Raw genomic sequence first — 12,087 nt, 5'->3', positions numbered from 1 at the left:
TTGCTGTTAATGGTCTGCTACAAGACCAAACCACTGAGGATTGCAGAGTATTTGTTTATACAACAGACAAAGAGACTAGGTTGCAAGTTTCTGAAGCCACTATTTCAAAAGCCTTAAAAAAGGATGGTCAACACTGATATAAAGGGGTGACAGTATCAAAGAAGTAATTAGGATTTACTTTAATGCTGGTAGCATCAGGAAAGACACAGTAACACCAACCCATATCTTCACAGAAGCTAGCATCTGGAACAAACATTGCCTAAGGTTTATGTATTTTGTTCAAAAAACTAAAAAACCTTCCTTTCAAAGAACTGTTGAATGGGTTGAATCAAGTTTGCACATGCGTATATAAAATCAATTTTAAATGCAACTGTGAAACTTCAAGTTGTTTTGTTTTCTTAGGCAACAACAAGGAGCCAGACACTGTAAATTAAGCCTGTTACAGTGACCATGCCTCTCAGCTGTTTTAATTTTAGCTTTGAAGATCTGGGCTTTCAAATTGACTGATGTTGAATTCATCAGAACCAATGCATTACATTAATCTAATGTTGAGTTTTTCCTGGTATGTCAGGAGAGTAGCTTCTAAGACTGGAAAGAGAAAAATGAATTACCAGCCCTTGTTTTCACTGCTTTGCAGTATGAAATTACTTGCATGTATTGTAACTACCCAACATTACCAGAGAGAGAGATTTTCAAGGAAAGCAGCACTTCAACAGAAGAACCCCTCCACACACAGTCTCTCAGCCATGAAGCTAACTGCACGCTTCTGCTCCATCAAGAACTTCAACGCATGCCAATGCCACTGTTGCAGTCAGGCAATTCCTCTACTTAATGGAGTTTGTTTCTTTAAAATGAGGGGGTGGGAGGGGGATCTATCTCCTGAGCCAGATAGACATTTTGAATCAAAACCTGCAACTGCACCATGAATAAGCTCCAAATGCTGGTAACTAACTGTTCTGAACCCCCCCCAAATTGTCCCCACTTACAAACCTGGAAAGGTATCTTTATACGTGGTACAGCCCATTTCTTCATTGGTTTCTGACTTTATTCCAGATAGCCTTAAGCAGGAATAAATAATTTGCTAAAGACTGTCAATTCATCTAATTCATAAAAAGTTGTGTGTTTGCATTTACTACAAGACAGAGGCTGCTTTGGGAACGTGTGTAATCATTTTTTTGAATTCCAGTTCAGAAACTTTTATTATTCTTACTTAGGTTAAATGTGCTGGCTCTAGCCAGCAACTGATTTGGCTTGGCTTTGAGATCTGCTCATGTTATTTGCTTTATATCACAGCTATGTCCCCCTTCTTTGTTTACCTGTTATAGGTTATAGCGATGCACACTATCTTCTGTCATCCTTAGGATGTCCAATTCTGAAGCTTATAAACCTTTCCCCTGCCTGTTAACACTTGTGCTAACTTACATGTAATAGCACAAATGCAATCTTAAACTGTTCTACCATGTTTTTATCAAAAATTTCCTGTACTGTAAGGGGGGAAAAAAAAAAGTGTCTGAGGCCTAACATTTGCTTATTCATTTGCCTGTTGCCACATGACACTGCCTCCCCTCTACTTCTTTCCTCTCTGGGTAGCAACACCGCCAATGCAGCAGTGGCATGCCCATCGACTGTGTAACATCAAGTGGTCAAGTCAACTTGCATCACAGCAAGATCACTTGGAATCTGAAAATCCTGAAGTCACCTTTGTTATTGATCAAAATTTAAGTTAAAATGAGAGATGCCACAGTAATTGTCAATAACTTTTCCTAATTGTGACAATGCTAATAGTAACAGACTGAGACGCTCTCCAGGGAACACAATTCTTCTGATACCTGGTCTCTCAAAAAGTTTTAATATTGAAGATGATTCTTAAAAGACAAATTTTAAAAATTAATGTAGTTGAGTAAATAAGTGTATTTAAAAGTTACTAGAGAGAGAGATTGCCAATACATATTTGAGATGGAAGACTTGTATTTGTCATGGAAAAAAAGACCCAAACACCCCTGAACCTATGCTTCAAGTGTTATCTGTCAGAGTTTAAAAGAACTATTCAGTTTTTGTTTAAAAAAAATCCATTATTTAAAATTAGGCTCTGTTTTAGATACTTTGTTGACGTACTAGGAAAGTAGCTATATGAAGGATGCAGAAACATGATGGAGACTTGCTGTAAATTAAATCAGATTCCCTCCCCATCCCTACCTCCTCTTACCCAATTCACATCTCTAAACAAAAACCAAAAAAAAAAAAAACCCAAAACAAAAAAGACAACTCCTCCACACACCCCTCTTTCAACACTCAGCATCCCTACCCCCCAAAAAAGACTTGTGCAAAGATGACGTAGGAACTTTTCACACAACAGTTTTCACTCCTTTTCTTCCCGTATCTGGCAAACAGCTTCACAAAAAGGCATTAGGAACCAGCTGAAGCAGATGCTTAGGATTTGAAGAACACCACCTCTGGAGGGATGTTAATCAGAGATTTGCAATGTTGCTACAATCACATCCAGAACACAAAGGTTCCTCACACATCTGATAATTTCCTTCATTAACCTACAAAATATTGGCACTTTGACCTATTAGCTACAGCACATGTACACTTCAGCAAAAATTCCTTATCGGCCTATCTTTAAACACATTAAAGCAGTCTCATTTCATCTTAAAGACAGGGTTTGAGTTCACAAAAAAACACAGGGATGAGCTGTGTGGTAGAAACTGGTTATTCAGTCATGTGGGTTATCTTTTTGCAAGTGGCAATATCACAATGAGGGCACAGACTGTATTAAGATTCACCTAACAAACAATCAACTACCATGAAGCCAGCGACACATTCCACATTTTGACTTCCTCTGCGGTCAGTCAATAATTAAGTATTAAACAATTTTTAAGAAATGATCATATCTGTATATCTGAACTGGTTCTGCTTTTAGAAAAGTCATGACAACAGTTGAATTTTGGACCTCTTAACTTTATCACACTTCAAATTCAGGTCAATTAACAAACAAACAAAATCCTCAATAACTTTGTTATAGTTCTGAAATCTAGAAACTAACTATTTGTGTATTTAGATATATATTTGATATACACTGACTTAAGAACTTTTTAAGAGGGTTTTTTTGGGTCCTTCAAACTGTATATTGATTAATGGTAAGAGTCTCACATCAGTAAGTCTTGCTAGTTACTTTTAAAACAGTCAATATATTATCATCCACTGTGGTCTACAAGGATTTACTGAAAGTAGTACATAAAATATACTGGCCCTATTTTATTCCTATTACAACCACACTAACATCCTTTTAAGTAGCAATTTCACTGGAAAAAACAACCTCTCCCCAAGGCCTATGGAGTACCTATAAAACTTGAAAATACATTCAGGTGTATCTCAACTTACACTCATTATACATGTTTCTTCTGCCTATACCTACCACTATGGAGCATCAAATTTATAACTACATACTTTTAAAACCAGTGCATGCACGCTCTCTCCTTCTATATTGATTTTCTTTGTAGGTCTCAAGTAACATAATTGTCTCAGAGAGGGACTGCAACGAACAGTTGCTCTTATCCACCTCGTGAAGTATGTATATCTTCATCATCCAACATTGGCTATGACCTATCATATGTCATATCATTCAAAATGATCCATCTCAAATTGTTTTGTCTTTTGGAGTGGGAGAGTGGGATGTGGACACTAACTTCTTTAGCAAGAAAACCCTAAAGAACCTCAAAGTTTTATCTGAAAAATATAAACAGTAAATGACAACATTGCATCAAAACTGTTTAAGCAAAATACAATCTAGAAATTAATACATATTTTATTCACATTCACTGAGGAGTGCTATGCAATAGCTTGCCTGTTACAACACTTACGAATAATGCAGTTACCTTAAATCATAAGAATAACTTATTTTCACATATACACAGCTGGCACATCTAATGAACTGCAGAGTATTCACAAATTGCTATGAAATAACTACTTCATTGCAAGCAAGAAATATTAATGTTTCATTTTTTCTTAGCATGGCTCATATAGGTTATGGGAATAAAAATAACTAGATCAAGCGAGAGTGAAATCCCCAGAAGAACATGCATTCATACCAAACTTATTACAGAAAAAGCTTCTTCACACCAATGCTGCAGGGTTATTGAAGATTACTACTGTGACAAAATACTGACTTCATCAAAAAGGGGGGAAAAAAAAGGCAAACCAAAATAAGGTTATGCAGTTATCTTCAAACAAGTTAACACCTATTTTACCCCATCCATGCTAATATCATGGTATGATTTCGCATGCAGATATTTAACCATGCTAATACTCAGCTACCAAAACAGTGTTTAGTTATCAAACTGTTGACAGGCTATTTCACCCATTTATAACCATTCACTTGCTGACACATATCAGCATGTAGGCACTCCTGGCAAAAACCTGTTACAAAAGCCAGAGCTTAGATTTCTATGCTTCCTGTGTTTCAGCCATCAGCCCTGCTGAGATAAGGCACTGACCTTTCCTTTTGATTCACAGTGGGAGAATACTCCGCTTACAAGCTTACTACTGTGAAGCCTTGATGTTAGAAGAATCACAAAAACGTGTGTAGGAAGGCAGAGAGGATTCAAATTTTGAGAAAGGTATTGAAATGTGACATTTCCAGCAGTTCATCAGTTCTTGTCATTTCCCCAGAAGTGTCAGCAACCCAAGTTTAATATTTCACTAGCAGTAATAAGATATTCTGCAGTTTGGCAGAAAGGGAAGGTAACACCCTATAAACCAGTTGATAGTCTGGGTTTTGTTGGGTTTTTTTTTCCCCCTCCAGGTTTCATTTTTAAAAGATTCTGCTATGCCATGGGGAATTTTCATGCAATATGGGTAATTTACCCTTGAAACGAGGAGATTTCTATCGAAAGAGACTTCAGGTGGCTGCATCGCAAGAAATATTTTTCTGTGCATCTCAAAGTCAATGAGACTGTGATTGCCAGTCTTTACACTAGTGAATAATTTGTAGGCTGTTACATTATGCAAACCCATCCACATTCTTTTGCATCCCTGCAAATATGCAGCTACTTCCCTATTTTGATTGTACAGTACACTCTAACAATAGGGTTCATCTAATAAGCTATTCAGAAAACTCCTACACAGTATGCAGGTCATCTCAGCTCATTTCCTTGCTGTTAGAAGCAACATGAAAAATCCTTTCAAACATCATCTAAGTCACAGGAATACTTAGAAGCACCTTAAAATCTCATAAAGTATTCACAACAGCTGCCCACAGTATCAGTTCTGCTGTGGTCCCAAACACACTTATCTAAGTCATGCACTGCTGCTGCAGGAATAGATGCCTTAAAAGAAATCTCTTCCACCCCACACAGGTTGAAGGTATTCAAAGTCCCATGAAGGAAGGGAAAGAAAAAAAAAATTAGAGCTAGAACTGAAAACTATATTTTCTTTTGGCAATTTTAGAACTACATTATAATCACTGCGAGATAAATGCTCTAACCTCCATCTGCACCATCCCAATATTTCTCCTCCCACATCAGTGCTGAATTTGCGGGAAGAGAATGAATAAGCCAAGAACATTCAAAACATTTCCAGGGAGGAAAAGATTTGCATGCCGATGTGGGAACACTATCGACTCTTAGGCACCTCGGCTGTGACCAGCCTGGGATCCCCGAGGAGCTCCTTCCTCTACCATCCGGGAAACACCATGCCCAATGGCATCCGCGAGCAGCACTTTTCCTCGGGAGTCCAAGCCGGCAGAGAGGCAGCCCGACAGAGTAGCTAGAGAGAGCTCTGGGGAGAAAAGGGGTGGAAAACGTAAGGCGGCTTACATGCTCCAGCTTGTCCTTCCTCCTCAGCCAGACGCTGGCACTGTAGTCCTGCTGCTTGACGGTGCTGTAGAAGTTCGCACCCACGCGGGTGAGGCTCGGCGACGGCTCCCGGGCTCTGCTCTTCAGCCTCATCTGCTCGAAGCCCTCGTGGGGGGACGAGGAGAGCCAGTCATGCCTGACTTCCATCTTGACATGACAAGGCAGAGTCCAAGGAAAAACCAGAGGAGACCAAGAAATTAAGAGGCACTGGATGAAGAGGGTCCGAAAAGAAAAGAAAAAAAAAGAGTGGGGGAAGAAGAAAGAAGGAAGGAGGGTAAATAATTTAAAAAAAAAAAAGGAAAAGGGGAGAGAAGGCGAGGAAGGAGAAGCAGCGAGGTAGGAGGGGTGGAGGGAGGAGGAAAGGCTGCAGGTACGAGAGGGCTGTGAGGGAAGAAAGGGCGCCGAGGAAAGACGCCGCTCAGAGATGCTGCTGCCGCCGCCGCCGCCGCTGCTTGTTGCCGGCAGCGAGCTGCAGCCCGCGGCGGCTCCTGGCGGCTCTGCCCGGGACGGCGGCGCGGCGCGGCCCCGCGCACGCGGAGCGCGGCCGCCCGGGCGGGGCCGCCGCCTGCACGGCGGCGCAGTGGAGGGGCCGCCGCCGCCGCCGCCCGCGGCCGGAGCGGCTCCGCCGCCGCCTCCCCCTCCGCAGCCGCCGCCTGGGCGAGGCGGAGGGCGGCAGCGCCGCTTCCCCCTCCCGGCGGCGCCGAGCCGGAGCCCCCCGCGGCTCCCCCCGCCCCGCCCCCCGGGAGCGCCGCGCCGCGCCCTCCTGGCCCCGCGCCGGCGCGAAGCCGCCTTCTGCCGGCGGGGCCGGGCGGCCCGCGGGAGCGCCCGCGGGCGTCGTGTCGCGGAGGAGCGGCTCGCCCGGCGGTAGCTCCGCAGTCCGCTCGCCCCTCTTCCAGTGGAAGTTGATACGTGCCATTATTTAGCAGAAACAAGTTTCAGCAGGAAAATTAAAAAAAAAAAAAAGACTTTCCTTTTTCACACCAAGAAGAGCCACCTCGCTAATTGCCCACACTCTGCAAAGCTATATTAGGCACAGACAAGAAATAAATTCCTCACGCAGCACCAAGCAATAATTATTGGAGCTCAGAATGGCTTTCCAGTTTCTGGTGAATAGTTGCTGGCAGACAATCTGTATTTTGCCAGAGAACTAAACTGATGCAGTTATAAAGTGACATTAAATTAAAAGTGTACACTGCATCCAGTTAACTAAAGATAACCTAATAATCAATGGTAAAATACTTCATTCAGATTAGTTGGTCAGAACACTTTAAAAAGAAGTCTCTGCTAACCGCTTCATCTGAATTGAACTCTACTTCCATCTGATCAAAAGGCATATGTAAAATATTCTTATGATCACCCTCATGGTGTATTCTTGCAGAATACCATTCTGAAAACAGACAGAAAGTCAAGTTTTTCTTCCAGAGTTTTAAGAGGGTGGAGAAAAAACAAAAAAAACACCCACCACACCCCATAACTGAGGATTATTACTAGCAAGCAATACTAGTATTTTAGTGTTCATGAAATGCTGGAAAAAGATAAACTGAACAACATTATCAGGGATTTGGTAGCAACACAAAATACAGCTTAGTTTTCCACTAAAATTAAAAACAGTTTCATAATACTTACCCAAATACAGTAAAGTGCAACCAAATACTAACAATCAGAATCATCACTGTTAGATGTGAATGATTTTTATTCACCAGTGTAAAGGACTCACAGCTTTTTTTCTAATAGCTGAGCTTCTTCCATTTTCTCCGGTTAATGAGTAAATCTGGGAATTTCCAAGACACAAGAGCAGCAAGTCAATACATGCTCATAACACCTGGAACAAGTTAGGGCCATGTGATTCTGCTTCATGCAAGACACCCTTGAAGGAGCAGAAATTCAATGCATGGCATATCAGGGCAGTACTAGTTATAAAGTCATGCAGAATATCATGATTTAAAGCCTACTGAACCAAGCTTTATCTGCAAATTCCCATTTATGACAGAGTTTTACATGCTCACAGATGCACCTGCTATCAAGGGACAGGAATATGTGCTAGCATTTAGCCAAAACAGAATAAACAACCACCTCCCCCCGCAATCCTGAGTTTCTCCAGGTGTGCCATTAGGTTCATGTTGTTGTTGGGAAAAGTTTGCTTATGCTGTTATGGACAGCTGTTTTATGCTGTTTTTTGCCTAAGAAATTTCATATTGTTTCTCTAGCAGTATATAAGGCACTTAAGCCTTGTTTTTATTCCTCTGGCTTTCTCATTTATGCTGCTTGCAAATATTTCCTAAAAGTTTGTTTTTAGTATCACTCTGCAGTTGCCATCTGTTTTCTCTCTCATCCCTTAATACATTGCAGCATGACAGACCAGAATCAACATGCCACTCTACTTCAGTACAATACATTGCCCCACTGCTTCATATATATTTTTTTTTCTTTTAAATACAGACTTAGCTTTCTTGTAGGGTTAGTTTATCTTACTTTCTTTAGCCACACTACCAGCAACCTTCTCAGCTGCCAAATACACTTTCTGCCTATTCAGAATACTCACAAATGGAGCACTAAAGTTGCTTTTGACCCCTAAGGTATAGAGTGAGTTTGCTCATCTTTTCAGACTGCTACTGGCCATGGCCCCCAGCTCTGCTTCATGTGCATTTCTGCTACTACTGCTTCTGTTGCCATTAATATCACCGCAATCCTGTTCTCATTAGGATGAGAGAGAAAAGGAAACCCAGAACAAGCCTGTTAAAGTCCTGTGTGCAAGCTATGCTTATAAAGCCTTTGTTGTTTCCTAACACCAAGCAGGAAGGAAGGTTTTTGTTGGGAAAACTTAATTTGATGACAATAAATTTTTGTGCTTTCATAAAAATTTTACTCAGGCTAACTAACAAGCTAAGAATACAATGCCAATCACCAGTGAGTACATGGCCATCAATCTAATTTGAGGAGAGTTACACAGCTGTTTTCCAGACTTTCCCTTCCAGTTTATTCCTGGTTTGGACCTATGCAAAAAAACAAGTTTGCTCAGACCACAACCACAAGCATACCATCCAACATAATTTAGAGATAATTTGACTCTCATTAAAATTCAATCAGTTCTGCGGTAGGTCAACAGTTCCAATTGGCTGTATGAGCTGGATTAAACTGCTGTCTTTCTTTCATTCAATTTTCGGAATTACCCAAACACCTGCTCCTGTCAAGGCCCTTTGCTTCCACAGCCAGATGACTACTGCAACAAGGATGACTGAAATTACAAGCATTGTACTTACATCATTAGCAATAGATGCAAGTCATGCATATCATAGCATGATTTTACTTAACCATGGTTCACACTACAGTCCTCTAAGTCACTGCTCATGCTAGCATCAAGACTCAGAGAAACTCCTTCTAGGCAGTCTACCAAACTTTCCCTTTTCTACACCAACAGGATGAATGTTGTAGGGGGCAGAGATAACTCAGGGCAATGAGAAGAACCAAATCAGGATGTAAGTGAAAAGATTTAGGTAGGGCTGCTATGTATCCATTTTTTTAAAGACAGCTTGTTTTTCTTCTGGAAATCTTGTCCAGACAAGTTTTAAGGATTTACTCCCTGTGCTCTAACTTTCTAAACACATGCTAGTTACTCTCTTAAAAAGCAGCTCTAGCAATACAGCGCACACATACAAAAGCATTAGACTTTTCAACAACAAATACCTACAGCAAAATTTCATTATGGCTGGATAGCTAATATAAATGCACACCTGTAATTAATCCAAGACCTCTTTAGAGAATACTGCACTCACTACATTTTTGCTGCACAGTTGCACTACACACAAGCCCTGGCCCAGTTTCTGGGCTTTACTCCACCTGACCAAAACAGCAGGCAGCAATTGCCTGCAGGCTTCAGCTGGTGCCCAGTCAGAGGGCAATGGGGGACACCAGCTTCAACAGCAGTACTGCTCCCAGCAGCCAGGCAGGAAGGCAACTACCGTCTTGCACCCCTCAGCTCAGCTGAGCTTACTTTCTCATCTAGGAACTGCTAACAAGACTCAGCTGGGGACATCTGTGTAACCTCTCAATAACCCTAGCACATCACAGCTTAAACTGCTACTCTTTCAAACAATTTCAGAATTACCAAACCACCACCAGCTGCTGCCTAGCTCCCTAAGCTCCAGCAGCCTGCAGAGAAAAACCCTTTGCAGTGGCCTGTTTCCTCTGTGCTTATAGCCTCGCTGTGTTGTCTCCCAGCCTATCTGTTCCTGCCTCCTTGGGAGCAGCTGCTGGACACTGGAACATAGGTTTGCCATAGAGGAGGAGGATGAGAAAAAAAAAGGAGAGAAAAAAAAAACTAGGAAAAAAAACCCTAGAGTGGTACATCAAGAGTTGTAATTAATTTCTGCATCACAATAAGTAACTTTTGAACAGAATATCTGTATCTTCAGTTTGGGGACAGGAATCCAAGTCACAAGTATGTAACAGTAGGGTGGAGGCTAAGGTTACAGTGAAGGTTTGGGGCAGGAGGTGTTTCAGAGTTCAGGTTATGAGTTTATCAGACACCTACCTCAGAAATAACAGGGAGGCATTGCTCCATACTGATAATGTTCCCTGCTTTAGCCCTCCATGTCTTTCAGGATCCAGCCATTAACCAAACTCTTCTGTGTCTCTTGCCCCAAATTTGAATCCCAAACTTGTTCTTCTCTGCAAAATTGCTGATTTTCAAAACAAACAAACAAACAAACCACAAAACTGTTAGGAACATACGTACTCTTGAGACATGTCTCCTCTGTCAGAGTTGGTTAAAACTAGCCATGTGTTTCCGAACGTATCAGTCTGGGACTGACAGACAAATAGTATAATTACCTAAGCTTTGTTTCCTTTAGAAACTGAATAAAAATATCTAAGAGATCAATTAAATGCCCACGTCCTATCTGAAATAAAAAATTATCCTGCAAATATCACTTTTCCAAGTAATTTAGAGCTCCAGGGCTAGAATGGATCTCCCATGCCATCCTTTCCCCCTCCATATAATCTAACAGAGCACTAAGCCTGCCCCTTGGGTCCAGCCTGTGTTGAATGCACACTGGTGTGGGTTGGGATGCGCCCACTTTCACTAGGAGTTGTGGCGGAAAATATGGTATTCTTCATCTTCTCAAAGCCAACTCTGCCTTCTCCCCTTCCTCCCCTCTTCCCTCCCACCCTGCACCCCCATCCATGAATTGCCAAAGAACAGCTTCAGATGTGGGCCTCAATAATTTACGTACTGCATCTTAAAATAACATTCGTTAGTGGCACAGACTAATGGTGCCATATTCTGTCTCCGTTGCACCTCTATGTCCCCACCAGCATCAAGAGACAAAAATCATTGTATAATGAAGGTGTAACTGGTGGGCAGAATTTGCCCTACATTTCTTTAAAATATATCTGCAGCAAGCACTGCCAGTCCCCCTCCCCTGGGACTGAGACCCTCTACATTTTGCGTGAAGAGCCCTGGTTCACTTTTTGCTCACCAGTTAGGCTCACGTCTACCTCAGCCTGTGCTCCTCCTGCTGCATTTATCTGGTCGGCTCAGCTAAGTGCAATAGGCAGACTGCTGACAAGATCTGAACTCTTGAGTGCTCTTGCTCTGAAGTGAGTAGTTAAAATTGTTACGGAGGAGAGGTAGTCAGCAGAGGAAAAATACTGGAAGGAACAAAGTTTTTTTTTTTCCAATGAACTGGAACTGAAAGCGCAGCAGGTGAGGGATCTGCACAAGCAGAAGGAGGGATCTCCAGGGACAGAGGAATGCCTTTTTACTTTTATTTTCAGTTATGGCTGATAACATGGGATATATGCTCTGCATTTGCACAACATGAAATGTTAGAAGGGAGGAGAAAGAAAAACTGAACATTAATTTCATGAATGTTATTACATAAACAACAAAGAAGTTAAAGAAAAGCAAAAGTGTCTGTGTTCGTAGGGCCATATAGGGAAAGAAGGAGCTCCAAGATTAGCAGTTTAAAGCCTCTTCAAAATATATTCTCACAATGAATTGAGATAGGAGAGAGGAAGAAGTATATTCCAGAAAAGACAAGACAGAATAGAGACTTTCTTCTTTTTAAAACACAAAATACCTCTGTATTGTACATTTTCACTTACTCAAGAAAATTTTCAGTTAAAAGTATTAGATGAAGAAGGAGCCAAAGAGCTTTCTTAGCAAGTAAGACTTTTCTTTTTCTGTAAAATCTTGTTTCTACCATACCAAAGTATATACCTTAAAATATTC

The 12,087-nt window shown here is 41.5% G+C and overlaps 1 protein-coding gene across 2 annotated transcripts in view; it reads right to left on the bottom strand.

Moving 5' to 3' along the window:
• The window catches only part of PLD5 (phospholipase D family member 5), a 189,966-nt gene extending 183,628 nt beyond the window's left edge, over positions 1 to 6,338 (bottom strand). The window contains exon 1 of one of the 2 annotated variants that reach the window (XM_013943859.2): positions 5,817 to 6,338. In XM_013943859.2, the coding sequence (XP_013799313.1) occupies positions 5,817 to 6,002 (186 nt within the window). In that variant the 5' untranslated portion in view covers positions 6,003 to 6,338. The remainder of the gene's footprint in view (positions 1 to 5,816) is intronic. The other variant, XM_013943860.2, reaches the window with a different exon arrangement.
• Between the last annotated feature and the right edge of the window lie 5,749 nt (positions 6,339 to 12,087).

The sequence above is a fragment of the Apteryx mantelli genome, chromosome 3 (genome assembly GCF_036417845.1).
Source record: "Apteryx mantelli isolate bAptMan1 chromosome 3, bAptMan1.hap1, whole genome shotgun sequence".
Lineage (NCBI taxonomy): Eukaryota > Metazoa > Chordata > Aves > Apterygiformes > Apterygidae > Apteryx > Apteryx mantelli.
This window is presented reverse-complemented; position numbering and strand designations above follow the sequence as displayed.